At 59.7% G+C, this 26760-nt stretch overlaps 1 protein-coding gene across 3 annotated transcripts in view; it reads left to right on the forward strand.

The window, feature by feature from the left end:
- The first annotated feature begins 545 nt into the window (after positions 1 to 545).
- Positions 546 to 26760, forward strand: part of INTS1 (integrator complex subunit 1) — a 32437-nt gene continuing 6222 nt past the window's right edge. The window contains exons 1-38 of one of the 3 annotated variants that reach the window (XM_069486651.1): positions 546 to 562; positions 796 to 894; positions 1556 to 1846; positions 4306 to 4502; positions 4685 to 4822; positions 5133 to 5292; positions 5454 to 5559; positions 5670 to 5856; positions 5960 to 6105; positions 6191 to 6332; positions 7386 to 7562; positions 8171 to 8279; positions 8885 to 9005; positions 9467 to 9544; positions 10256 to 10413; positions 11033 to 11129; positions 14190 to 14281; positions 14469 to 14529; positions 15805 to 16002; positions 16270 to 16399; positions 16644 to 16829; positions 16900 to 17049; positions 17507 to 17686; positions 17780 to 17884; positions 18632 to 18799; positions 18880 to 18991; positions 20055 to 20216; positions 21054 to 21200; positions 21555 to 21653; positions 21953 to 22077; positions 22561 to 22815; positions 23416 to 23575; positions 23837 to 23977; positions 24303 to 24486; positions 24562 to 24685; positions 25181 to 25311; positions 26226 to 26313; positions 26388 to 26614. In XM_069486651.1, coding sequence (XP_069342752.1) covers positions 837 to 894; positions 1556 to 1846; positions 4306 to 4502; positions 4685 to 4822; positions 5133 to 5292; positions 5454 to 5559; positions 5670 to 5856; positions 5960 to 6105; positions 6191 to 6332; positions 7386 to 7562; positions 8171 to 8279; positions 8885 to 9005; positions 9467 to 9544; positions 10256 to 10413; positions 11033 to 11129; positions 14190 to 14281; positions 14469 to 14529; positions 15805 to 16002; positions 16270 to 16399; positions 16644 to 16829; positions 16900 to 17049; positions 17507 to 17686; positions 17780 to 17884; positions 18632 to 18799; positions 18880 to 18991; positions 20055 to 20216; positions 21054 to 21200; positions 21555 to 21653; positions 21953 to 22077; positions 22561 to 22815; positions 23416 to 23575; positions 23837 to 23977; positions 24303 to 24486; positions 24562 to 24685; positions 25181 to 25311; positions 26226 to 26313; positions 26388 to 26614 — 5390 coding nt within the window. In that variant the 5' untranslated portion in view covers positions 546 to 562; positions 796 to 836. Of the gene's footprint in view, positions 895 to 1555; positions 1847 to 4305; positions 4503 to 4684; positions 4823 to 5132; positions 5293 to 5453; positions 5566 to 5669; positions 5857 to 5959; positions 6106 to 6190; positions 6333 to 7385; positions 7563 to 8170; positions 8280 to 8884; positions 9006 to 9466; positions 9545 to 10255; positions 10414 to 11032; positions 11130 to 14189; positions 14282 to 14468; positions 14530 to 15804; positions 16003 to 16269; positions 16400 to 16643; positions 16830 to 16899; positions 17050 to 17506; positions 17687 to 17779; positions 17885 to 18631; positions 18800 to 18879; positions 18992 to 20054; positions 20217 to 21053; positions 21201 to 21554; positions 21654 to 21952; positions 22078 to 22560; positions 22816 to 23415; positions 23576 to 23836; positions 23978 to 24302; positions 24487 to 24561; positions 24686 to 25180; positions 25312 to 26225; positions 26314 to 26387; positions 26615 to 26760 lie in introns of those variants that run through there. The other 2 variants (XM_069486650.1, XM_069486652.1) reach the window with 2 other exon arrangements.

The following is a 26760-nucleotide window of genomic DNA, read 5'->3' on the forward strand; positions in this document are numbered from 1 at the left end:
AGGATTACAGGCGTGAGCCACCACGCCCGGCCAGCATTTACTTTTAAAAACAAAAGCCAGCAGTCGCGATCCTTCCTCTGCCCTGGGCGCAAACGTGGGACGCGCCTGCCGCAATCCGGGGTCTTTCTCTGAACCTGAGGCCGCTCGGGTGACAGCCCTGGTCGGAGCAGCGCCGGGTCCCTGTGGACAGTCTGCGGCCCCGCCGGCTGTATGGGCATCTGCGCCCTCGTCCGGCCCCGCCTCCCGCCTTCCCGCCGCGGCCACGCGCCCCTCGCCCGCAGAGAGCGGCGTCGAATCCCGGGCCCTGGGCAGGACCGGCCCCCGATCCCCCGGCCCCCGGGAGCGCGGCTCCGAGCCCTAAACCTAGCCGCCCGGCCGAGCGCCCGCCGGTCCCTGCCGCCAGGGGGCGCTGCAGGCGCTGCGGGCCCCTCGCCTTCCACACGCCGGCCGCGCAGTTTTGCTTCCGGTGATTCCGGAAGTCGGGCCTCTGAGAGTTAGGAGATCTGCTTCTGGTTCCGGGTGACTGTGGCTGCGGCGGACGGCCCGCCCCGACGGGCCATAGGTGAGTGGACCGTGGCGCTGGGCGCCTACTTCCGGGGCTCCTCGGGTTCTGCGCCCCGCCGTCCGTGCCGCCTGCTGCGCCCTGGCCGAGCTCCTCCAGGCGGGTCGGAGTCGGGCCGTGCAGCCCCCAGCAGAGCCGCCCGCCGGGCAGGCTCGCGCGTCCCCGGGCCCCAGGCGCCTGCAGTAGGGGAGCGAATGAGTGAATGGATGACTTCGTGCTGACCACCTCTTCAGGTGACACATCAGCAGCTGGACACGCGAGGGGCAGGGGCAGGATGAACCGGGCCAAGCCCACCACCGTCCGGAGGCCCAGCGCCGCGGCCAAGCCTTCAGGTGCGTCGCTTCTCCCCGCTCGTGCGCTGGGGGTTCTCGGGGCTTCTCGGCTGCCGGAGCCTGCCTTGCGGTTTAGGCGTTCAGTAGCAGAGGTTGTTTCCAGGAATTGGGTCTGGAGAAACAGCCTCTGGCCTAAGCGGTTCTAGGAGCCCCTGGGAGAGTTGGGACAGCTGCGATTTCCTGGGGACAGTAGTTATCTGGCTTCAGACTGAGTGTCAGAGGCAGCAGACAGTAGTGAGAGGACCTCTTGTGCCAGGACGCAGGAGGCAGCACAATATAGTGGTTAAAAGCACAGACTCTGGAGCCAGACTGTCTCCGCTCAAATCCTGGCTTTGCCACCCACCTGCTTGTGCACGTAACCCACGTGATGTCTCTGTAAAATGAGAATAATAGTACCCATCTCAGAAACTTGTTGAGGACTAAGCAAACTAGTACGTGTCAGTTGGAGACAGCCTGGCATGTGGCAAGCACTGTCGAAGTGTCGGCTGTCACTCGTGTCAACATCCTCCCAGTCCCAGCTCTGCTGAGTAACCTTGGACCTGTTTCTTGCCTCCTCCGACCCTTGTTTAATCCCCTTTGAAATAACAGGACAGTGGAGTCACTCTTTTTCCACCTTGGATGTTGCAAATGTACTAGTTTTTTTTCTCTCCCTTCTCTGCAGGGCACCCTCCGCCAGGAGACTTCATTGCCCTGGGCTCAAAGGGTCAGGCCAATGAGTCGAAAACAGCATCTACCCTGCTGAAGCCAGCTCCTTCTGGCCTGCCTTCGGAGCGCAAGCGGGATGCTGCGGCTGCTTTGTCTGGTGCCTCAGCTCTGACAGGCCTCACCAAACGCCCCAAACTCTCCTCCACACCCCCTCTGAGTGCCCTGGGGCGCCTGGCTGAGGCTGCAGTGGCAGAAAAACGAGCCATTTCTCCCTCGATTAAAGAACCATCTGTGGTGCCAATTGAAGGTAAAGTCAGGCGGTGGACTTCCCGAGAGAATATCTCCCACACCGAGTCAGTTCAGTAAAGGCCACCTCCAGGCCTCATGCATTCTGGATGGCATAGGTCCTGTGGGGTAAAGGGTGTCTGTAAATTTGTTCTCATGTGGGTGCCTTTACTCCACTTGCACTTTTGAATTCTCAACTGCCAGTGGCCATCCTGTGAGAACTGGTTCACTCCCTTGTGCACCTGATGTGTCTGTTGAGCACTTGCGACAGTGATGCTTTTCTAAGCCCTGGTGGCGACAAGGATAATAGGGATGTGGAGGCATCCTTATTCTCAAAGTTGTGTATTCTAGTGTATTTCTGAACCTGAGAGGTGATTTGCACTGTATTTATCCTTTTTTCCTAGTTTTTAGCATTGAATAGTTTATTCCCTCCTTTTCTCAGTCGAAAGGCAGCAAAGTCATCAAAGGAAAATTTAAGCTTCAACCATGATCCCATTGGTCATGCAAATCCTTTTAATTTTACATCTGTCTAAAATTGGCCCTGTTTTTCTACAGCATTTTGCCAGTGATTTTTTTTTTTTTTTTTTAGACTAGTCAAGTGCAGTAGTGAGGAGGGGGGAAAGCAATAGAACAAGGAGTTCAATCTGTAACTGTGAACAATCAAGTGAGAAAACTCACTACTTTCGGACCAGCCTTCCAATGATCATTTTTAATGGCTCATTGATAGCTCTTAGAGTAGACCTGTTTACTGTCAAATCAGTCCAGCTGTTGAGCACAAAGGGCAAACCTTCTTTGTATATTTTTTGTATCTGTTGGAGCATTTCTTTAGGGTAATTTTTTTGTAGGCGTCAAAAAGAACAAGCACCCTGATGACTTTGGTACTGATTTATCTGTTAAAGTGAGGCTGCCGCTTGTTGCTGAGTCTTGTCATATGCAAAGCCCAGAGGGTTCGTGGCCTGTGGCTTTGCCCTCTGGGAGCTCAGAGACTTTCAGGGAAGGACTCAGGGAGGGACCAGCTTAGTGTAATGCAAGCCTGGAAGCGAGTCTGGTGAAGACTTTAGAATTGGGGCTCCCTGACTGCCCTGGGAGGGAGGAGGATCATCAGGGAATCACACTGAGATTGGGCCTGGAAGCACGGGTACGACTTTGACAGGCAGGAAAGGACGTTGCTGAGCAGAGCAGGAAGTGGAACAGTACCAGGGAACGAAGGCCAGGTCTGGGTGGGCAGCACCCAGTGGTGAGACCCGAGGCTGGGCATTGTGGACAGTGTCTGTGCTGGGTTCAGATGGCAGCAGGAGCCTGGGGGCAGACGAAACAGGATGACACGACTGGGGCATTGCTTTGAGATGTGAGTCCAGCAGCAGCTGCCCCAGACCCCTTACGAGGGGCCCTCACCTGGGCGGCTAGTGCTGGTCAAGATTGAAAGTGATTGCGGGGCCTGAGGGCCAGACTCACCTGTGCTTCTCTCGTTCACTAGCTGCACTTTGTTATTTTCTTTAGCATCACCTCCCATAAAAGGTGGTTTTGAAGATTAACTGAGGTACAGTTATGAAAAGCATATTCTGAATGATAAAGTACTTTATGGTACTAGATATTTTTAGTAAAGCAGAGAAAAAGGTGTGTGCCGCTGTTTCTGGTGTTTGTTTTTGGAATCCCTCCGTGCCCGCAGCCCACCTGTCCTGCCTGCTGTGTCCAGAGTGCCAGTGGATGCTCTTGAGCCCTGTCCTTGGTGCAGTTAAGTTAGGAATCAGTCAAGGCACCTCTCTCCGTATGTTTGTATATTTAAAAACACAACTCTAAAAATCTCTTGGGTAAAAGAAGAAATCACAACGACAGCTGGAACTGAACAGTGGCAAACACCACATTAAAAAAGCTGTGATGGACCCAAAGCTTCCAAGAGGGACATTGGGAGAAGCAGGTGCTTGTTGTGAAGGAAGTTGCCGAGCCAAGCGCCCAGCGAAAGGGGTGCAGAAGCACACAGGGTGGAAAGGAGGGGGTGCTGGACGCGGGCAGGAGGTAGGGCGTGGGGAAGAGAGAGCGCTGCTAAGGCAGAGAGGCCTCTGGCAGGGCGGATCCAGAGAGAGAAGGCGCAATGAACAGTCTTAAAGACAACCAGAGGTGAAGCCAAAATTAGGAGAACAGTGAGGCTACAAATTGGTCAATTTGTAGAAAAATTTGTGTCTTGTGAACAGGCAACTCCAGGGTAGCCATATGGGATGCAGGGAAGAGAGGGCTGGACTGACCGCTAGGCCAGCACCCCAAAGCCGTGGTGTGTGGCCTGTCATCTCGAGAGGGCATCTCTGCCCTGTGCCCCCCAGGTGCTGCCGCTGTCCCTCATGTGGGAAGCTGGTCTGCTGTAGGGCCTCACCCTGAGGCTCGCCTGCTGGATTTCTGCTGGTTGGTCAGTCTGGTGTCCTCGTGGCCTTGGGGTGACCTCTGCTCTTGGTCCCGGCTCTGACTGGACCCTCCTGCTTCACTCAGTCCTGCCCACAGTGTTGTTGGATGAGATAGAGGCCGCTGAGCTGGAGGGGAATGACGACAGGATCGAGGGGGTGCTCTGCGGGGCCGTGAAGCAGCTGAAGGTCACCCGGGCCAAGCCAGACAGCACCCTGTACCTGAGCCTGATGTACCTGGCCAAGATCAAGCCCAACATCTTCGCCACAGAGGGCGTCATCGAGGTGAGAGTGGGCGTCCATTCCTCTGTGGGGGGTGGGGGGCGGTGGGCATGCCAGGTGCTTGGCTGCTGTCTCTCCTCATGTTCTCCCTCCCAGCCTGCCCTGCCTGGAACCACTGGCTTTGCCTTCGCGTGCAGGTCTGTGTGCAGGCGAGGCCCTCAGGTGATGCGTGCCCTCTCTTGCAGGCTCTGTGTAGCCTCCTGCGGCGGGACGCCTCCATCAACTTCAAGGCCAAGGGGAACAGCCTGGTGTCCGTGCTGGCCTGTAACCTCCTCATGGCAGCATACGAGGAGGACGAAAACTGGCCAGAGATCTTTGTCAAGGTGAGACACCTCTCCCTAGGGCTCCAGAGGTCACTGCCCTCGAGGTGGAGAGAGCAGAGTGCCACGGGGAGGGTGGCCACCAGAGACCCCAGCAGGAAAGAGGCAAACCGAGTGTGTTCTCCCCAGAAGGGGTATCTGATGGCCTCAGGGTGTCATATTATTGCCCCTGCTACACTGAGAGGTTCATGATGGCCTCCTGGGCGCCTGCCCAACTGGGCAGCAAGTGAGCATTTGGGGACACACTCAAGCAGTCAGGGGCAGGCAGGACAGTGTGGCCAGCTGCTGGCCTGAGCTGTACCTCTCGATGCAGGTGTACATCGAAGACTCGCTGGGGGAACGGGTCTGGGTGGACAGCCTGCACTGCAGGACCTTTGTGGACAACATCCAGACAGCGTTTAACACCAAGATGCCTCCCAAGAGCATGCTGCTGCAGGGGGAGGTGGGACGCAGCGGGGGGGACCTCGGCGCTGGTAAGAGACACCAGGGGCTGGTCTGGGCCAGGGATCGGGGCATCCAGCCCAAGGGGTGGGACTCAGGTCCCCTCCCTCCATGGAGCCTGGGTTTGGGGGGTGGGTGCTGGCAGGAGGGGACAGGGAGAACACTCCTTGGGGCCCTCTCGTGGTCTGTGCAGGGAGCAGCCCACACCCCTCACTCACAGAGGAGGAAGATAGCCAGTCGGAGCTGCTGATTGCTGAGGAGAAGCTGAGCCCCGAGCAGGAGGGCCAGCTCATGCCCAGGTAGGTGTGCCGTGCAGCCCCAGCCCCTTGGGGTGTGGCAGGGAGGCAGGCGGGGTGGGGCGCCTCGAGGACAGCCGTCCTCCCTTCCTTCCTTCCCCCCTCTGGCCTAGGTACGATGACCTGGCAGAGAGCGTGGAAGAGTATGTTCTTGACATGCTCCGAGACCAGCTCAACCGCCGTCAGCCCATCGACAACGTCTCCAGGAACCTCCTGCGGCTTCTCACCTCCACCTGTGGCTACAAGGAGGTGCGGCTGATGACAGTGCAGAAGCTGGAGATGTGGCTGCAGAACCCCAAGGTGAGCGTGGTGGGAGGCACCCTCCAGAGCAGGCCCCGCAGGTGCTGCCACCTGCTGGGTCCTGCGGGCCCCAAGGTAGATGGGTTCTCTGGCCTCCCTGCAGCTGACCAGGCCAGCCCAAGACTTGCTAATGTCTGTCTGCATGAACTGCAACACGCATGGTTCTGAGGACATGGACGTCATCTCCCACCTGATCAAAATTCGCCTCAAGCCCAAAGTTCTCCTCAACCACTACATGCTGTGTGTCAGGTACACAGCAGGCAGGAGCAGGTGGGCGGCAGGGTGGGTCCCCCGCCCCATACCCCCTGCCTACTCACTCGGCTCTCTGGTCCAGGGAGCTGCTGAACGCTCACAAGGACAACCTGGGCACCACCATCAAGTTTGTGATTTTCAACGAACTTTCTAACGCCCGGAACCCAAACAACATGCAGATCCTGTACACGGTGCTGCAGCACAGCTCAGAGCTGGCGCCTAAGGTGGGGCTCTGTGGGTGCTGGTGACTCTGCTGCAAGGCAGATGCTCCCCAGGAGCGTGGCACAGCTTGGTGTGTGGGACGGAGCAGTCCCCAGTCCTAGGGCCTCAAGCCTGACTCTGCTCCTCTCCACACTAGGCAGGGGGCTCTGGCCGGGGGGCACGTGGCATCGCCTGTCACTCTGGGCATCTAGGTGGAGCCACGTGGGTTGGTGGTCCTGCTGGGAGAGTGCTCTGCCCCCCGGGGTCTGCAGGGGGTGAGGGCTTCTGAAACTCCCTGGAGTTTGACTTTCAGCCAGTTCCAGAGTGGGAACTGGTCTTTCTTGCAAACTGAAACTCAGTGTCTGGGAGGGAGCAGTCCCGAGACTTAAAAAGCCACCAGAGTTTCCCAGCTGAGAGCCAGTCCCACCTTCCTGAGCAGGAGTTTCCCCGGTACCCTCCAGGCACTGGCCTTTTTGGGTCCTGGCTGGTGGGGCTGCCGGCCAGGGACTGCCGGCCTGCTGGGTTGGATTCAGGAGTCTCCTTTGAAGGGAAAACCTCTCACATTGTGAACACATTAGGCTTCTTGTGGGCTCAGTTGTGTGTAAGACATCAAGGTGGGCTTCGCGACGGTTCTGACGACCAGGTCTGTCCTCTTTGTAGCAGCATTTTAAGAAAAGTGCTGGATCATTGAAGCTCTCGGGTTGAGATCTTTGGTTTCTGTTGTTCAGTGTGAGGTTCAGGGTGGGTCTGAGATCGCACATTCATCTGTGGCTGTGCTGCCTGGCACTCAGCACCCCATGGTGTCTCATCCAGCGCGGACTAGCTCCCCTGCGCTAGTTGCCAGGGTTGTTAAATGAGATGTAGTCCCTGCTCTTGGGGAACTCTCAGCCGGAGCGAAGGCAGCTGTCACCTTAGGACAAGTACCTCTGTGAGATGCTGTGCCACCTTTGCGTGCTGACCTGCCTGGCTGTGTGCAGGAAGGCATGTGGGTGCGTTCTGGAACAGGGCTGGGACAGGAGGGCGATGGTGGGGAGGGCACCACCTGTAGCCCCCCTCGTGGCCTCTCTCTGCCCCAGTTCCTGGCCATGGTGTTCCAGGACCTGCTCACCAACAAGGACGATTACCTCCGGGCCTCGCGGGCCCTGCTCCGCGAAATCATCAAGCAGACCAAGCATGAGATCAACTTCCAGGCCTTCTGCCTTGGGCTCATGCAGGAGCGCAAGGAGCCCCAGTACCTGGACATGGAGTTCAAGGTGCCTGGGTTTCGTCTGTGTGCTGTGGGTGTCATGGCCTTGTGGGCTGGTGGGCTGGAGTGCTGTTCTCTCAACTCCCCCAGTTGTGGGTCTGCCTGTGCCCCCTGCCGTGTTTGGTGCTCTGCTTGGGGGTGGGGGCTAGGGAGGAGTTAGGGCCACTTGCTGTTGCGCATCCCAGAGGGAAGCACAGGCTCCATTTGTGGGAGGGCTGACAAAGCGCAGGGGTATCGACACCCCCGGGCTGGGCGTGGACAGAACTGTAGCCTGTGGGGCTGGGGATGGTGTGAGCAGGGAGGCGGGGCACGGCAGGGCCTGCCCAGGCCAGGTGTGAGAGAGTGCATGAGTGACGAACTACGGGGGGCCTCTGGTGTGCAGCAAGTGGGCAGGCAGCCTACAGGGCCGTCCACTCTTTGGGACAGGGTCTCTGTCTAGTTCTCTTGGCCCAACCTCCCGCTAGTGACCTGACTAGGACCTTGCTGCCCACCGCTCTTGGGCCACAAGTCTTCCTGCTGGAGTCTCTGGATCCCTGCCTGTGCCTGTGCACATGGAATGGAGCTCTTAGGTGCAGGCCCTTCCAGAACTCAAACCCTGCTGTCCTGTGCTTGTAGGAGCGGTTTGTGGTTCACATAACGGACGTGCTGGCCGTGTCCATGATGCTGGGCATCACGGCTCAGGTGAAGGAGGCCGGCGTTGCCTGGGACAAGGGAGAGAAGCGGAGTAAGGACGTGAGGGTCTCGGGTCAGGCGGGGTCCAGGCTGGTGGCAGGCAGCACTTCTGTGGCTGTTCCCTAAGTAGCCGGGGAGGGGGCGGTCCCACGGTGTGGCCACTCGAGGGGACTAAGGGGACTTCTGGCAGCTGTTGTGTTCCTGCCCGTCTGGACACCATCTCCAGCTGAGGGCTTGTTCTCTGTGTGTATCATTTGCACACTCGAGTTCTGGTGTCCACTGTGGTGGCATTTCAGCCAAGGGCAGGAGGGAGAGACAGGGGGTGGTCTTTAAGTTAGCCAGGTTTGTTTCATTATTAATCCTGCTGGAAGGTTTGGCGGCAGAGGCCATGTAAGCGTTGGGCTGGTGTGAAATCGTCTGAACTCGAGGATCCGGTTACCCACGCTTTCTTGGGCCCTCGCCAGGGTTGCCGCACACTCCCCGGAGTGTTATTCCAGCCGAGGCAGCTTCCACCTGTGTGACCTGTAGGTGGTCCGGAAGCTGGGATGCTCTGAGTCGCTGCCTTGTAACGTGCATGCTCCATCCTAGTGCTGGCCTCCAATGGCAGTGGCTGGTCCGCTGCACGGACAAGCCAGTAAACCCGCTTGTCCATTTCAGATCTTGAGGTGCTGCGCTCGTTCCAGAACCAGATTGCTGCCATCCAGCGGGATGCTGTCTGGTGGCTTCACACCGTCGTCCCTTCCATCAGCAAGCTCGCCCCCAAGGACTACGTGCACTGGTAGGGACAGCCGTGGTGGCCCCACCCTGGCCTGTGCCCCGGCTTCTGCCCACTGGCTTGGGACACGCAAGGGCTCCTCACGGGAACCTGTTGCGTCTGGCGCAGGCAGTGGCAGCGGACACGGGTGTTCTGTGTGTGCTGGGCCCTCACGTGGGCCTCTGCCCCGGGGGTGGTTGGGTCCTGTCTGGCTGGAGCCGAGATTGTCCTGCAGTGATTTTGTGAGCAGCTCCCGGTGGTTGCCGGCCTGACCTCATGGGTGGTCGTGGTGGGTTCTCTGGTGGGTGCAGTTATGGGGTGCCGTGCTGAGCAGTCAGCAGCCCCGGCCTCCCAGCACGTTCCCATTGACAGCTTTTGCCTGAGTTGGGCCCGTTGGAGACGAGGATCCCTTTCCTGGCATTGACGGGGTGGAGCGGGTCCCCGAGCACCAGCGTCCTGACTGGTGGGTCTTCTCTGCCCCGCAGCCTCCACAAGGTGCTGTTCACGGAGCAGCCAGAGACGTACTACAAGTGGGACAACTGGCCGCCCGAGAGTGACCGCAAGTGAGTGAGCCTGTCAGGCCAGGGCTCCTGTGCGCTCAGAGCCGTCTGCCACGGGAAGATCCTGTCAGGGTCTGGGGCCAGCTGTGTGTTCTTAGCGGCCATCATCCCGTCCCTCCTCATGGCCCTGGGTGCTGCTCTTCTCTCATGTTCGTGTCTCTGAAGTCACCTTCACTCCCAGGGATGCAGCCACCACTGTGTCCAGGTGACTCTGACACTCCCGGGACGCCCACACCCACCTCACCCTCGCACACCTCCACACACCGCCTGTCCCTCCTTGGGGCAGCTGCACACCCTGTCCTTCCTCACCCGAGTGTTCTAGAACCACGCTGCTCTCAGCCCTCCTGGGTTCTCTGTCCAGCCCATCTGCCTCGGGCACTTCTGTTACGTGCTGGGGGGTTGTGTGTGGTCTCTCTCTACCCGCCCGGCTCTGAGCTCCTCAAGGGTGAGAACTGTCTCGCTGTTGTGTGGGACAGCAGAGCCTCTCCGTGTTGGCAATAGAAACAGGTGACCATGCCCGTGGCCACTGAGGCCATGAGAAAGGCTGGGTAGCTTCCCACTCCACGACCATATGTGGGTGGGCGGATGGCCCGTCCTCTGCCAGCCATGATGCTTTGCCATGGGAAGTCTGGCCCTCGTCCTTGGCCCCACGCAGGGGTCCTGTAGGCTTGGAGGTGGCCCCTACCAAGTCAGTCCACCCCCCACTGCCCACAGCTTCTTCCTGCGCCTCTGCTCAGAGGTGCCCATCCTGGAGGACACCCTGATGCGTATCCTGGTCATCGGGCTGTCCCGGGAGCTGCCGCTCGGCCCCGCGGATGCCATGGAACTTGCTGACCACCTGGTGAAGCGAGCCGCGGCCGTGCAGGCGGATGGTGAGCGTCCCTTGGGGCTCTGCTGTGGGCTTTGTCCTGGACCCCTCTGGGTGACAGTCCCGTGCTGGCCTTTGCTCCCTCATGACTGCAGAAGCCGCCCGAATGCTGGGGCCTCAGCAATGTCTGCCACCCCTCGAGGAAACTTTCAGCTGAGCCTCGTGCCCCTCTACTCAGCCATAAATTGGGGGGCCTGGGGCCCTGTTACTGTACTCAGAAGTGTGCTTGTGTCTTTGGTATCCGTGTAGTCCTTGTACCATCCTGGGATTTGCCCTGGAATTTCCACTCCTTCCCAGCGTGATTGAACCACGACATGAGCCTTTGTCTCCCTCCTTCCTTTCCTCTTCTCTCCTTTAAGGTGATCTTAAATCTAGCACTGCCACCAGGCTCTGAAGCCTGCTGTGAGAGCCAAGGGCTTACCAGTCCCTGCCCTGGTCATGCCCTGTGTCCTCACCTCTGCTCCCAGAGCCCCATCCTGCCTCCCGCCGCTGCCCCAGCCCGTCCTTGTGCTGCTCCAGCAGGGCCTGTCCTCTTGCTCTCTGACGCCCCAAGGCCAGACCCTGTGCCTTGGCTGTCCAGAAGTGGATGTGAATTCTGGGGCGTGTGTGGCTCTTGGTTCTAGATGTGGAAGTCCTGAAGGTGGAGAGAATCCAGCTGATCGACGCAGTGTTGAACCTGTGCACCTACCACCATCCCGAGAACATCCAGCTCCCGCCTGGGTAGGACCTGCGTGCCCTCAGCCTGGTGGGTCAGGCACCCTGCAGTCCCCACAGCACCCCTGTGGCCAGGCTGCAGCCACCTGCTCCCCCTCTGGGGCCTGCCCTGCCCCCCAACTCCCGCAGGGGTGAGCTCTCTGTGGGCTATTCTCAGAGGCCTGTGAGGCTAACGTGGGCATTGAACGACACACAGCCTCAGTTTCCCCACTGTTGCCTAGTGTGAGTGATCCGCTTTCCTGTTATCTTCTCTTTGGTGTCTCCAGCTCATTTGTGTTTTTTCCCTGTATTTATTAACGTGCATGCTTTATTTTTTACACAGCAATAAGTTTATGCTCTATTTTTTTAACAGCTTTATTGAGATATAACTCATATATATTTTGCCTATCCAAAGTGTACAATTCAATGTTTTTTAGTACATTCACAGGATGTACTGTCCTCACTATAATTTTAGAATTTTTTCTCCCCTAAAAGGAACCCGTACCCACTCATTAGTTGTCACTCCCCATCTCCCCACTACTCCATCCCCGCTGCCCTCAGCAGCCCCTAATCTGCTCTTGTTTCTGTGGACATTCTATATAAATGCACCATACAATATGTGGTCTTTGTGGCTGGCTTCTTTCTCTGGGCACAGTGTTCTCAGGGTGTCATGTTGTAGTAGGTATTGGCACTTCACTCCTTTCTGTGGCTGAGTAACATTCCACTGTGTAGCTAGACCATGTCGCATAGCTTGCTTCTTCCACTCACCAGCTGGTGGACGTTGCTGTGTGTCCACTGTTTGGCTGTTTTGAACGATGCTACTGTGCACGTGTGTGTACAAGTCTCTGTGGCCGTGTGATTTCAGTTCTCGAGTGGATGGGTGACCAGGAGCGGAATTGCTGGGTTATGTTTAACTGTTTGAGGAACCGCCAAACCTTTCTGCAGCAGCTGCTTCATCTTATATTCCAGTTTCTCTATGTTGTCACCAACACTTACCGCCCATTTTGCTTGTAGCCATCCAGGTGGATTATCGCCTTTTGGTTTTGGTTTACATTTTTCTAATCACTGATGATATTAAACATCTATTTATGTACTGATTGGCCATTTATCTATCTCTTTTGGAGAAATGTGTATTCAGGTTTTTTTGCAGAGGTTTTTTTTTTTTTTAATTTTTAATTTTTTTTACAGACAGGGTCTCACTGTATTGCCCAGGTTGGACTGCAGTGGCGTCATCATAGCTCAATGCAGCCTTGAGCTTCTGGGCTCAAGGGATCCTCCTGCCTCAGCCTCCTGAGTAGCTGGGACTACAGGCACCACCACACCCAGCTAACTTTTCTATTCTTAGTAGAGAAGGGGTCTTGCTCTTGCTCAGGCCAGTTTCGAACTGCTGAGCTCAAGCCCTCCTCCTGCCTCAGCCTCCCAGGGTGCTAGGATTACAGGTGTGAGCCACTGAGCCCAGCCAATGCTTTGCGAATATTTTCTCCCATTTTATAGGTTGTCTTTTCACTTTCTTAATAGTGGCTTTTGACACAAAAGTTCTAAATTTTGATGAAGCCCAGTTTATCTTTTGGGGGAGTTTCTGTGCTTTTGTGTCATACCTGAGAAACCATTGCCCAGTCCAGAGTCACAAAGATTTAATCCTGTATTTTCTTCCAAGGGTTTTATGGTCTCAGCTCTTGCATGTAGGTCTTTGGTCCATTTTGAGTTAGTTTTACTTACGGTGTGAGGCAGAGGTCCAGCTTCATTCTTTCACGTGGGGATGTGCAGTTGTCCCGGCATTATTTGTTGAAAGCCTGCTCTTTCTCTCATTAAATGGTGTTGGCACCTGGTCAGAAATCACACACGTGGGTGTGTTTGTGAGCTCCCAACTCTTCTGTTGACTCTCTTCCATGGTCTGATGAAGTCCACGCTTATCTTTTTGTTGCTGCTGTGGCCTGTGTATAGCCTAGCCACACTCATGAAGGTTTAGTCCTGTTTTTGCCTAAGAATTTTATAGTTTTAGCTCTTAATGTTTAGGTCTACTATGCGTTTTGTACACGGTGTTCGTGGGGCCCAACTTCATATTTTGCGTGTTGATATCCAGTTGTCCCAGCACCGTTGTTGAAAAGACTGTTCCTTCTCCATTGAATGGTCTTGGCGCCTGGTCAGTAATCAGTTGAGCCTAAATGTGAGGTTTCGTTCTTGGACTCTCAGTTCTGTTCCATTGGTCTGTGCATCTGTTCTTACGCCTGTACTGTCTTCCTTACTATAACTTTGTGTTAAGTTTTGAAATTGAGAAGTGTGAGTCTTCCAGCTTTGTTCTTTTTTAAGATTATCTTGGCTATTCTGAGTTCTTGCACTAACACTGGGATTTTAGGGTCAGCTCATGAATTTCTGCAAAAAAGGCAACTGGGATTTTGTAGGGATTGCGTTGCTGCCATGTTCATGATACCAGATCTCAACTTGTGCACATGGGTTGTATTTCCATTTGTCTAGAGCTGTAGTTTCTTTCGACAATGTTGTGTAGTTTTCATTGTAGAAGTCTTGAAATTCTCTTGTTTGGTTTATACCTGAGCATCATGTTCTCCACAATGCCGCTGCTGGCGAGTTTTCTGTGTTTCTTTTGTGGGTTGCTGGTGCGCGCTCTGCCTTCCAGCGGGGTCTCCTCCACTCCGTGGCAGACACACTGCTGCAAGTCGTGGTCTCACCTCATTCCATTCTTTCTAGAGGCTGTAATCTGTCACCACCCGAGAGGACTGTACTTTAATGAGGATTACATTATATGTGACTTTTTAGATGCTGTTACAGTTACACATTGATGGATACTGAAGTTGTTTCTCATTCTCTGATATAAAGAATAAGGATGACTGACATTTATTGATCCTTTATTACTTTACCAGTGTTCACGGTTTATAGATGGGAAACTGGGGCTCAGAAAGGTAAGTAACTGCGCAGGGAGAGAGCTGGAGCTTGGACCTGGACTCTGAGCCGTGCAGCACTGCATGTGCGCCTGGGCAGGTGATGCTGCAGGACGGTGCCGGGGCTTCAAGGCACCAGCGTGGACAGTGCGGTCATTAAGCAGGTGCCTCCTGGCTCCTTGCCTCTCAGGTATCAGCCCCCGAACCTCGCCATCTCCACCCTGTACTGGAAGGCCTGGCCGCTCCTGCTGGTTGTCGCTGCCTTCAATCCTGAGAACATCGGTGAGCCCTTCTGGCCAGCTCACAGGCGTGTGGCGCGTGTTGATGCTTTCCCTTTGGGGCAGCTTGTTCATCAGGACTTGGGATCCAGCCCAGCTGGGGACTGATGAGGACGTGGGTGGGGCTGGCATCGCACCTGGTACCTGTTGGGGAGCCTGGCCAGCCCCTCTGCTCTTGCCTTGTTCCCTAGGCCTGGCCGCCTGGGAGGAGTACCCAACCCTGAAGATGCTCATGGAAATGGTGATGACCAAGTGAGTCTGTGTGTCTTCTCGGTAGGACCAGGGGCGGGGTGCGGGGAGGCAGGGCCAGGTCTCTGTTACGCTCATCCCTGGTTTCTGTCTATCTATGGACTGGGGGTTCTGGATCTGAGTCTGTCGCATTTTGGTGTCTTTTTCCCTTGCTGGGGGTTGAGGGGTGTGGATTGAGGTGCCATGGAAGCCCGCGAGGAGCCCTGCAGCAGGCCCACCACCTGCCCGGCAGCACTTTGCCACTGGAGCAGGACAGGACAGGCTGGTGGATGTTGTGACGCTGGGAGGATGTGGGGAAAGAATTGGGAGCCAGGTGACGCAGAACCTCAAGGGGCCTCAAGGGGCAGAACAAGGGTCCAGGTGGGCTTTACCAGGACCCCTGCTTGGGGCTGGCAGCAGGTGAGCTGCACCAGTCAGTTCCATACAGGTGGGTGCTGGACTCGGCACAGCCTGAGTGGGCGAGGTTGTGACTGCCCCTTGCCGTGAGCTGCGCCCTAGTGTGTTGGTGCCCAGACAGGGTGAGGGTGCAGTGTGCTCTGGGGCCAGGTGTCTGGTCCAGCCAGTGAGGGCACCTCACAGAGGGTGGCGGCCAGGATGGAGCAGAGCCTGAAGCCGTGGCATGTGGGGACCCAACCTGTGCCTGGCTGTGGCATTGTGACTGGCCTGGCTATGGCCCAAGGCCAGGACACACAGCTGCTTCCTTCACATCTCCCAAGGGCTGTCATGTGGCTGAAGGAGCACGCTGACTTTGTGGGGCCTTAGGGACAGAACCCAGGTGAGGGACACCATAGGGAGACAGATTCTGGAATGTATGAAAGGAGGTAGACTGTTAGTGTGTCCCAGAAAGTTGCCTATGCCTTTGAGTGCAGCGAGTCCCTGCCTGTGGAGGGCCCCCAGGGTAGGTGGAGGCCTGTCTGGGTCCATTGCAATAAACATGGCTCCCAGCACGCGTGGCGTGGAAGAGGCGGTGTCCTGAGAAGAGGCTCTGGGGCTCTGACACCGGCGGGGCTGGTCCTGACAAGCTGTCTTTCCTTGTGGGAGAGGGAATAGTTGGGCTGGGTTCTTTGGAGAATGCTGAGGTGGCTTCTCTGCGAGCTCTCAGCTTTGACAAGCTTTGGGGAGGGCCCCTCCAGGGCACCCCCGACGCTCCTGACAGCTCACACTGTGGGCCAGGCAGCGGCGCCGTTATGAGTTTTGACCCTATTTGACCTTGAGTGCTGCCTGATAGGAGCGGGCCTTTGACAGGGGCTGGTGACAAGTCCTCCCTGTCTGGCCCAGCAATTACTCCTACCCCCCGTGCACCCTGACGGACGAGGAGACCCGCACGGAGATGATTAATCGGGAACTGCAGATCTCCCAGCGGGAGAAGCAGGAGATCCTGGCCTTCGAGGGGCACCTGGCAGCTGCGTCCACCAAGCAGACCATCACCGAGAGCAGCAGCCTCCTCCTGTCCCAGCTCACCAGCCTGGACCCCCAGTACGCACTGGCCGTGCCCGCACACAGCCCGAGTCGGGGCTGGCAGGGGGCTGGTGTGGGTGGGACGGAGCCCAGAGGAGCATGTGAGGCTGATCCTAAGATGCCTCCCCCACCCGGTCCCCACGTCACTGGCTTAGTCCTCTGGGGAGCCAGGCCCTGGGCACAGCTGAGGTCAAGACGTGTCCTCAGTCACAGAGAGCGCTGCTTTGGCTGGGGGGTGAGTGGTGTGTGGCTCTCTGACACATTCATGTCCTCTGTGACCCCCAGAGGGCCCCCCCGGAGACCCCCGCCTCATGTCCTGGATCAGGTGAAAGGCCTCAACCAGTCCCTCCGCCTCGGGCACCTGCTGTGTCGGAGCCGCAGCCCCGACTTTCTCCTCAACATCATCCAGAGGCAGGTGCGTTCTGCCTCGGGGATTCTGGGGGAGAGACGGAGGTCCCCAGGGATGGGCCTGGAATGTTCCAAAGGCTTAGGTGGGCTCTGGCACTAAGCAGCATCATGGCCAGAAGAGGGCAGAGCACACTTACATCCGGGCAGCACAATGCGCCAGCTCACGGGGCTCAGCCTGAGCTCAGGGCTGGCAGGAAGTGGTGCTGGACAGGGGAGGGCACTGAGTGTGGGCCACCTGTGTTGTCCCCCAGGCCTCGTCGCAGTCCATGCCCTGGCTGGCTGACCTGGTGCAGTCCAGCGAGGGCTCCCTGGACGTGCTGCCCGTGCAGTGCCTGTGTGAGTTCCTGCTGCACGATGCCGCCGATGACGCCGCCACTGCCTCTGGGGAGGAGGAGGACGAGGGCGAAAGCAGAGAGCAAAAGGCCAAGAAACGGCAGGTGTGTGTCCACCCACCGTCCCGCCCCCGGCCCCACCCCATGGCCCCTGAGAGCCCTCTTGTCCCTACAGAGACAGCAGAAGCAGCGACAGCTGCTGGGCCGCCTGCAGGACCTGCTGCTGGGCCCGAAGGCCGACGAGCAGACCACGTGTGAGGTGCTTGACTACTTCCTGCGGCGTCTCGGCTCCTCCCAGGTGGCTTCCCGGGTGCTGGCCATGAAGGTGAGGCGTGTGGGCAGCCTGCCCATCTCTGTGCGTGTGCACCCTCTTTTTTTGTGTTTAAATGAACGCTTAGCCCACCCAAACTTTTTTCTAACTGATTTCATGCATAAAAAGGATGCCACTGATGAAGTTTAGAAGCACCAAAGTTCTGTCACTTGTCTGCTGTCCCTTCCCCAGGTGGCAATGGGAGGTATTCTGAGAGTGACTTAATGAACTGGTACATGCAGAGTTTTAAAAGGTGTTGAACAGAAGCTTTTTAGAGAAAGCAGTTCTTGCTCCTTTTTCCCAGCTGTCATCGTAGTCACTCTGATGCAGAACCAGCAAGTCTTCCTTGGCTGGGGAGCTCTGAGTTCTCTACACAGGGCTTTGAGGCATGTGCTTGTCCCCCCAGTTCAGGGGTGGACCCCTGCCCGTGTGTTGGTGGCGGCTGGGCCCAGCCCCACGTGTCTGCTCACAGGGTCTGTCCCTGGTGCTGTCAGAGGGCAGCCTGCGGGACGGGGAGGAGAGGGAGCACCCCATGGAGGAAGATTCGGGAGACGCGGACCTGCTACAGGGCTACCAGTGGCTGCTGCGGGACCTGCCCAGGCTGCCGCTGTTTGACAGCGTCCGGAGCACCACCGCCCTGGCGTTGCAGCAGGTGAGGGCACCGGGCGGGGCTGTGGGACGGGCTGGGCGGCGAAGCACCAGCACTGCCCTGAGGAGCCACACAGAGCACCCCCTTCCGTCCCAGGCCATCCACATGGAGACTGACCCACAGACCATCAGCGCATACCTGGTGTACCTGTCGCAGCACACGCCGGTGGAGGAGCAAGGCCAGCACAGCGACCTGGCCCTGGTGAGTGGGGGCAAGGCCAGCACAGGGACCTGGCTCTGGGGGGTCAGGGCCAGCAGTGCCATGCCCTGGGCTGGAGGCTTCTTGTGCTGAGGGAGGTGTTGAGGGTGGGAGTGCAGCGTGGCACTGGGCTTCGCCATCTGTGTCCCTTCCTTAGTCACCACTGATTCCGTGGAGCATTTCTCCCCAGACCACGAGGTACTGTGGAGTTTGGAGGCCTCGGTGGCCTTTGAGGCCTTTGTCCTTAGAGTTTTGTGCCAGCGAACAGCCTGGGGGGTTCTTGCTGGGCCCCTCATCAATATCGTTGTACATTTGTAAATATCGTGTCTAGATCATGCCTAAATACGGTATTTACAATGGCTTTTTCCTTCCGGTCTTGAAAAGTGCATGTTTCTGGTGCTTGTGGGACAATGTCTGTGGGCCAGTGTCCTCCTTTCTCTGTGCTGTGGCGGGCAGTGAGCAACGGCAGCCACTTTCAGGGCGCAGTTGCTGCCCTTGGCTGTGAGAGCCGTGTGCCCTCCCAAAGTTGTAAAGGCCCCGTCTGCTCTCTGCGGTGCTGCCGTCTGAGTGCGGGTCTGCGGCACTGAGGGGCTCCGTGCCCCTGCCACTGTGAGCGCAAATGTGCTGGCACAGCCAACCCTCCTGGCGGTTTGTGTTCGAGAGTGTGGCCCAGGTCATGGTGAGCCTTGCGATGAGCTGCGTCTGCCGAGGCCCTGGGGAGCCTCTGACGGGCCTGCCCTCCCCCACCAGGACGTGGCGCGGCTGGTTGTGGAGCGCTCCACCATCATGTCCCACCTCTTCTCGAAGCTCTCCTCCAGCGCCGCGTCAGACGCCGTGCTGAGTGCCCTGCTCTCCATCTTCTCGCGCTATGTGAGGCGCATGCGCCAGAGCAAGGAGGGCGAAGAGGTCTACAGCTGGGTAAGGCAGCCACTCAGTGCCTGGGCCCCGGACCCCTGTGGTCCCCCAGCAGCCCCCATTTCCTTCTCCTCTCCCTGTAGTCAGAGTCTCAGGACCAGGTGTTCCTGCGCTGGAGCAGCGGGGAGACGGCCACCATGCACATCCTCGTGGTCCACGCCATGGTCATCCTGCTGACGCTCGGCCCACCCCGAGGTGAGCGGCAGCCGGGCAGGCGGCCCCTGTGGGGTCTGCGCAGGCAGGTCACGCTCCCGCACCGCAGGTGCTCCTCTTCTAGGCAGGAAGTTGCAGGGTGGGAGGACTCGCCACACCGGCCCGAGGCTTCGGGCAGCTCCCCTTTACCACTGTGCCTCTGTTTCTTGTTTTTTAAAGTGTGGGTTAAAGTATGTCCCCGCTTGTCTTAGTGCTTTGTGGAAGCGCGTGAGACCTGCACATGGTAGGCACTCCCCAGCCCAGGTGTGTGCAGCCGCCCTCAGTGCTCGGGAGGCTGTGCCCAGGGCGCCGTCCTGGTTCCACGGCCAAGCGACAGACTCTGGGTTTCTCAGCATACAGCCACAGCATGTGGCTGCCCAGACGTGCCTCAGGTCCGAGCCCCGGAGCCCCAGGGTGTGTGGCCCTGAGGACTTGCTGGCCGGGGCAGCGTCCAGAGCCTGGTGAGCCCAGGCCAGCTGAGTCCTCTTTGCCTGGGAGCCTTCCACCCCCTCCCCCTGGCTGACTGCTGGGGACAGCTTTGCACTGACTCGATGGTGGAGGGAGTGAGGGGGAGGGGACAGAAGCCCCTGCCAGAGTGGTGACCCCTGCCCAGGCAGGTGGAGGTGGTAGCCACCAGGTGTGTGGTCACAGCTGCTGCCCTTGGGAGGGCAGTAGGAGCAGGCTGGGCCTGCTGGGTTTCCCATTGGCTTTGTGGAGCTGGAGAGCTGGAAGGGACTGATCCAGCCAGGCAGACTTGAGCCCAGAGGGCAGGGCCTGCCCATGGTCACACAAGTCCTCTGGGGCAAGTGGCTCTGTCTTGAGGCTCTGTCCCCCAGCTGCCCGCTTCTCCCAGTGTTGCGAGCACTAAGTATGTCAGTTTATAGAAAGCACCTGGTGCCTAGTAAGTACTCGTGCAGCACTTGTCTCCAGCGATTTCCTCCCCATGAAGGGAAGACTTGCACCAAGTGATGTCTGGGTTTCTCCGGCCTTGGCGCTGTTATGGGGTTCTGGGGCTCCTCGGGTGGTGAGGTTTGGAAGGCTGCTTACCCCGTCGTCTTCCCCGAAGCCGGTGACGGTGAGTTCCAGGCACTGCTGGACATCTGGTTTCCGGAGAAGAAGCCTCTCCCCACCGCCTTCCTGGTGGACACGTCCGAGGAGGCCCTGCTGCTGCCTGACTGGCTGAAGCTGCGCATGATCCGCTCAGAGGTCCCTCGCCTGGTGGACGCGGGTATGGACCCAGGCCAGGCTCGGGGGAGAAGGGAGGGCCTAGCGCGTGGGCCTGGGTGTGCTCCGGCTGTTGCAGATGAGCGAGGACAGGCTGGTGGCCTCTCGGACCTCTGGGAGGCTCCTAGGTACCCCTGTACCTCAGTCCTGGCCGGGGGTCCTTTGCCGGGATCTGGGAGGAGAGCTAGTGTAGCTCATGCCCACCCTGCCGAGAGTGGCCTGCGGTCTGGTAGTCAGGCCCAGGGGCCTGCAGTCAGGGGCAGAAAGGAGATAAAGTGGTCGGGGGTAGCAGGAGAGGTAGTGGGAGCCTCTGAGTTAGTTCTTGGAGGACTTGGGGGGTTGGAGTGAACTACAATGAGGGGTTGGACAGGGGGCCTGAGCGAGCATGGGTCAGCGGCATTGGCACCTGGGCAGGGCAGGGGGACTTCGGGGGGCAGTTTGGTGAGTGGGTGGGGTTGGCATGGGAAGTCCAGTGAGATGTACACTGAGGAGTCTGGACCCCTGTACACCACGGGGAGCCCTCGATGACTTCAGTGGGTCACACTGTGGCAGCTGAGCACCGAGAGGAGAGCGCACAGTGGCCTGCGTGCAGCTGTGGGGCGGGGAGTGTGCGGTGCTGGCCGGGCTCCTGCTCTTGTCGGGGCTCCTGCCTCTGCAGCGCTGCTGTGAGCCTTCCCGAGCATCCACCCCTCCCTCCGAATTGCTGTCTAGGGGGCGGGGCAGACCCAAGGTGATCCTGAGGCCCTGCCACCCTCCTGTGGGCCCAGGATCTCTGGGTGGGGGGCCACCTAGCGAGCGCCACCCTAGATTTGCAGGGCCACTGAGCGAGCGTCGCCCTCAGCTCTGCAGGACCTGGAGCCACAGCAGCTGCTGCTGTTCGTGCAATCTTTCGGCATCCCCGTGTCCAGCATGAGTAAGCTCCTCCAGTACCTGGACCAGGCGGTGGCCCACGACCCCCAGACCCTGGAGCAGAACATCATGGACAAGAGTGAGAGCCAGGGCTCCGTCCTGTCTGGCAGCATGTCCTGACCAAGTGCCTGGGCCCCCAGGCGGCCAGGCCCTGGTGCTGGGCTGGGGGCCAAGGTCGGGTGTGGGTGTGGGTGTGGGTGGCACTCACAGGCGGGAGGGTCAGTGCCAGGTACCCCCCACTTGGACTTGTCTTGAGTCGCCTGAGTGGCTGGAGGGGCCTCTCGACACTGGCTGATCCTCGCTGGGAGATCCCATAGCTCAGCTTTCACCAGCTCTGGTGGACGGGACCATCCCAGCTCGGGTTCCCGTGAGAAAGGGAAGTGTTTTCTACCCCCAGCCCAGGTGTTACTCACCCCCGGCTGCTGTCTTGCAGATTACATGGCTCACCTGGTTGAGGTCCAGCACGAGAGAGGTGCCTCTGGGGGCCAGACATTCCACTCCCTGCTCACAGCCTCCCTGCCCCCCCGGCGAGGTACAGCCCACTCCTGACGCACAGCACCCATGCCCAGGGCTCTCCGGGGCCCAGAGACTCCTGGCTCTTTCCTTGGTCAGCCTTTGCCTCTGGCCAGGGTGTGGGCACCTTTTCAAAGTCTGTCCTCCTCATGGGCCTGAGCGAGGCCTGGGGTCCCCGGGGAGTACAGATCCTCTGCGGGGCCCAGGAGCCAGCTCTTCTTTCTGGTGATGGCCCCGGGCAGGACTGGGCTTGGTTTGCACGGTGCCCCCTCGGGGATCTGGTCAGCATCCGGCCACAATGCTCCTCTTTCTCTGCAGACAGTGCAGAGGCACCGAAACCAAAGAGCAGCCCAGAGCAGCCGCCGGGCCAGGGGAGGGCCCGTTCGGGGACACAGATCCGGGTGCTCGGCCCCGAGGATGACCTGGCCGGCTTGTTCCTGCAGGTACTGACAGTGCTGTGCATGGGTCCCTCGGCCGTGCCCCTCTTGCGCACGTGTGCTCTCCCCCACCTCGCACACGCAGCTGCCTTTACACATGTGCCTACCTGATGCTGGCACGCTGTGCTCACGTGTGCACACCCCCCACACTCTCAGATGGGTTTCTCGGGGCACAGGCCTGTGTGGAGGAAAGGGAGGGCGCCCTCCCTGCCGTCCTTACATGCCCCTCTACGCTCGGCGTCCTGTTTTGTGCGTGTGGAAGCCGAAATCTGCAGGGCTCCCTGCAGTAAGGCCTGGTGAGCACCTGGCCGGCTCGGGGTGCCTTTGTCTACCGTGCAGCTCCCAGCACAGGTCACAAGGGCCCTGGGCCTGTCAGTCCACAAGGTTGGGGCCACAAATGAACAGGCACCTGACAGGGAACAGGGTCCTGTCACAGGAGCCACATGAGAGGCATGCAGCCTCCTGATGCCCACACCTGCTCTGTTTCAGATCTTCCCGCTCAGCCCTGACCCGCGCTGGCAGAGCTCCGGTCCCCGGCCCGCGGCCCTCGCCCTACAGCAGGCCCTGGGCCGGGAGCTGGCCCGCGTCCTCCAGGGGGACCCCGAGGTGCCGGGCATCACAGTGCGCTTCCTGCAGGCCATGGCCACCCTGCTCAGCTCCCCGCATGGCGGCGCCCTGGTGCTGTCCATGCACCGCAGCCACTTCCTCGCCTGCCCGCTGATGCGCCAGCTTTACCAGTACCAGGTGCTCGGCCGTGGTGGGAACTGAGGGAAGGGAAAAGGGTGGAGGGTGGAGGGTGGAGGGTGGAGGGCTCAGCCCCTGAGGAGGGCCCTGGGCGTCCTGAGGCTGCCCCGTGGGCCTCGGTTCTTAGTTCCTGCGTGAGGAGCGGTGTGGACGCTGTCCGGCAAGCAGGGTGCAGGGCTGGCTCGGGCCCTGCTGTGTGCGTACAGCTGCCTGGGCTCAGCGATCTTGCCTTGTCCACCTCGTCTCCCTGCACTGATGTGACTTTCATTTATTATATTTGTGTTTCTTCGTTTTTATCTGTGAACCATAGGAAAATAAGTGGCTAGGGCTTGGACACCTCAGCAGCCGCAGGGCTTTGAAAGGGTCTCTGCAGAGTTGTCTGGGCGTGTGCCAGGGAGGCAGATGGGAAGGGGTGGGTCCCGCTGCAGGGTGACTCTCGCTGTGGGGCCCACCCCAGCCTCCTGGCCCCTCCTCTGAGATTTGGGTACCTGGTTCCCGGTGCCTCCAAGACTGGCGGGTGAGGGGTCTGGGGTCTTTGCTGTGCAGGGCTGTGGCTGTCTCTGACGAGCGTAGCCCATGTTCTGCTGGCTGTCCCCACAGCGCTGCGTGCCCCAGGACACCGGCTTCTCCTCGCTCTTCCTCAAAGTGCTCATGCAGATGCTGCAGTGGCTGGACAGCCCTGCCGTGGAGGACGGGCCCCTCAAGGCCCAGCTCAAGCTGTTTGCCACCCAGTACTCCGCAAGGCGTAGGATCAGCGACGGTGAGAGCAGGGTCGGGGTGGCATGCAGGGTGCGGCCAGTCGGCACCTGCGGGGGATCCCAGGCACTGGGCTGGCATTCACAGCAAGTGGCTGAACAGCTTGGTGCCTAGAGGCCTGGGAGTGACACGGGCTCCTTCGGGGGAAAGGTGCCCACGTGGACCAAGGGGAATCCTTCCACTTTGGGGCCTCCCGGGACGGGGCACGCTCGGAGGAGCTAGGGCAAAGCCACAGGCAACGGTGGTCACGTAAACTCTCCCGCAGTGCGAAGCGGGCTGCTGCACCTGGCCGAGGCCCTCACCTTCCGCCAGGACCTAGAGGTGGTCAGCTCTGCTGTCCGGGCTGTCATCGCCACCCTGAGGTCTGGGGAGAAGTGCAGCGTGGAGCCAGAGCTCCTCAGCAAAGGTGCCATCCCTGTGGAGACCCCCAGCCTAGAGACAGGCGCCTTCTGGCCGCCCGGTGGGGGGTGGGCAGTGGGCACTACACGCCGTCCCTGCAAGGTGCCCACAGAAGTCCCCTTCTGGCCTCCCCAACATGGGCCCCTCTTGGGAATGGGCTGGAATGTCCCCACCTTGGGAACCCCCAGCACCTTCATAGCAGAGCAGGACGTGCCCTGCTATGCTCCCCAGCTGGGTACTGCTGTTGGGATCCACACCCAGCTTGGGGAGCTCAGCCCTACTCGGCAGCCTCCCAGACCCGGCAGTGACATGTCCCTCTGTCCCTTGCACAGTCCTCCGGGGGCTGATCGAGGTGAGGTCTCCTCACCTGGAGGAGCTGCTGACCGCGCTCTGCTCTGCCACGACGGAGGCTGCCTCTCCATTTCCGGCCTCGAAGCCCATCGTGGTGGTGAGCTCCCTGCTGCTGCAGGAGGAGGAGCCCCCGGCCCCGGGGAAGCAGGGCACTGATGGTGGCAGGTGAGCTGGGGAGCCATGGTCAGGCCCAGACAGGTGCCCTGGCAGCCCTCCCCTGAGCCCCCTCCGTCCCTACAGCCTGGAGGCCGTGCAGCTGGGACCCTCATCCGGGCTCCTCGTGGACTGGCTGGAGATGCTGGACCCTGAGATGGTCAGCAGCTGCCCCGACCTGCAGCAGAGGCTGCTCTTCTCCCGGAGGAAGGTGGGGTCTGCGTTCGGCTCTCAGGACAAGGGAGCGGCCCTGGCCTGGGGCAGGGCTCAGGGTGGCCGCGGCACCCCTGCCACTCTCAGACCTTCTGCCCACTTGGCAGCCAAGAGGAAGAGTGGGGTCTCACTGGCCCAGCAGAGTCCAGGCCTGGGTCACCTGCCCCTCGGCCAACTGACTACCCAGGCGTGGTTGTGGGCCAGGCAGGGTGGGGTGAGCTGTGGTCATCCCGAGGGCAGGGCTGTGGTCAACAGTAGGCAGAGCGAGTGCAGGGCGCCAGCCCAGGGGAGGGGCTGGGTGAAGCCTCAGGGGCACTTCTGCTGCGTGTGGCAGCTCCTGTGTGGAAGTGGGAGGAAATGTGAGCGGCCACCCAGAGCCGCCCTGGGTGACGTGGGAAGGCCACCTGTCAGCTTGTAAACACGCCCCATGTCTCTCTACTGGACGTTATTGGCTGACCTTACCCAACAGACCACCTGCCTCCTCCCTTCCCAGGGCAAAGGTCCTGCCAGCGCCCAGGTGCTGTCGTTCCGCCCCTACCTGCTGGCGCTCTTCACGCACCAGTCCAGCTGGTCCACGCTGCACCGGTGCATCCGCGTCCTGCTGGGCAAGAGCCGGGAGCAGAGGTGGGTACCTCCCCGCCTGTCCGCATGCTCACAGGGCAGCCGCCCCCTCGGCAGGTCGTCACCCCCTCAGCCTTGCCATGGCATGGCGTGATGGCCGTGGGGTGCGTGTGCCTGTGCTGGGAGCTGCTGGCTCTGTTTTGGCTGCCACAGATGTCAGTGTTGCTCTGGGTGGTCGTGACAAACACTGAGCTCAGGATCAATGACCTCAGCAGAGAGGGACCTGGGGGCATCTGACCCTCCACCCCACCGCTGGTGTTGGAGACCCCTCAGCCCATGCAGGGGGTCTCCTGGTGTCCTTGGCACCACGGCAATGGTGCAGTGGTTCTTTGTTTCCAGAGATGGCAGGCACCCAGGCTGACCAAGGCGCTTACTTGCCCTGGTGCCCCGGGAGGGTGGCCAGCAGGCTGTAGGGGCCTTGCAGGGGTGTCACCTCCTTGGAGGCCCAGACCCTGCCCTGGCCTACCCTGCCCAGCATCACTGGCTCCCACACACGGGTCCCTCCCCTGGTTGGCCCCATCCCCCATATCATGAGGGGAAGCAGTCATGAGAGTGGAGTTGTCACGGGCTGTGGTCTCTCCGTGTGTCCGAGGGGAGCCCAGCGTGGCTGTCCACGCTGTGCCATGGGTGCCAGAGGAGAGAGGAGGTGCCCCTGAGGCAGCACTGCAGGGCACCGAGGCTCCAGGCCCAGTGGTCCCTCAGCTTGGACAGGCCACAGAGGGGCAGGGCCAGTGTCCGTCTTCCCTCCATGGGGTGCAGTTGGGAGACTTGCCCAAGGCACACAGGAGGGCAGAGCAGGAACTCTCAGGGTGGCTTCAGTGGCCTTGCCCGGAGAATGCCCTTCCCGGGAACCTGCTTCCTCCCACACTCAGGCAGATGCCTCCATGTGCTCAGCCGGAACTCCTGCTTCCTTCCAGATTTGACCCCTCTGCCTCCCTGGACTTCCTCTGGGCCTGCATCCACGTTCCTCGCATCTGGCAGGGCAGGGACCAGCGCACGCCGCAGGCAAGTCTTTGGGGGTGGCCCGGCCCCAGAGGGCTAGCGCGTCCTGGGGCTGACCAGTGGGTGCCTGCTTGCAGAAGCGGCGGGAGGAGCTGGTGCTCCGGGTCCAGGCTCCGGAGCTCATCAGCCTGGTGGAGCTGATCCTGGCTGAGGCGGAGACCAGGAGCCAGGACGGGGACGCCGCTGCCTGCAGCCTCATCCAGGCCCGGCTGCCTCTGCTGCTCAGCTGCTGCCGCGGGGATGACGAAGGCGTCAAGAGAGTCTCCGAGCACCTGACAGGCTGCATCCAGCAGCGGGGGGACAGGTGCTTAGGGCCCCATCCCCCTGGGGTGCTGTCCTCGTGTGAAGTCTGCGGGAGGAGTCAGGGCCCGGGCAGGGCAGCTCCCTTCAGCGAGGTCCGGCCTGTGGCTCCGGAGCAGCTCGCAGCAGACAGCCGGACAAACCTTGCCT

This window comes from Eulemur rufifrons, chromosome 14, assembly GCF_041146395.1.
Source record: "Eulemur rufifrons isolate Redbay chromosome 14, OSU_ERuf_1, whole genome shotgun sequence".
NCBI lineage: Eukaryota > Metazoa > Chordata > Mammalia > Primates > Lemuridae > Eulemur > Eulemur rufifrons.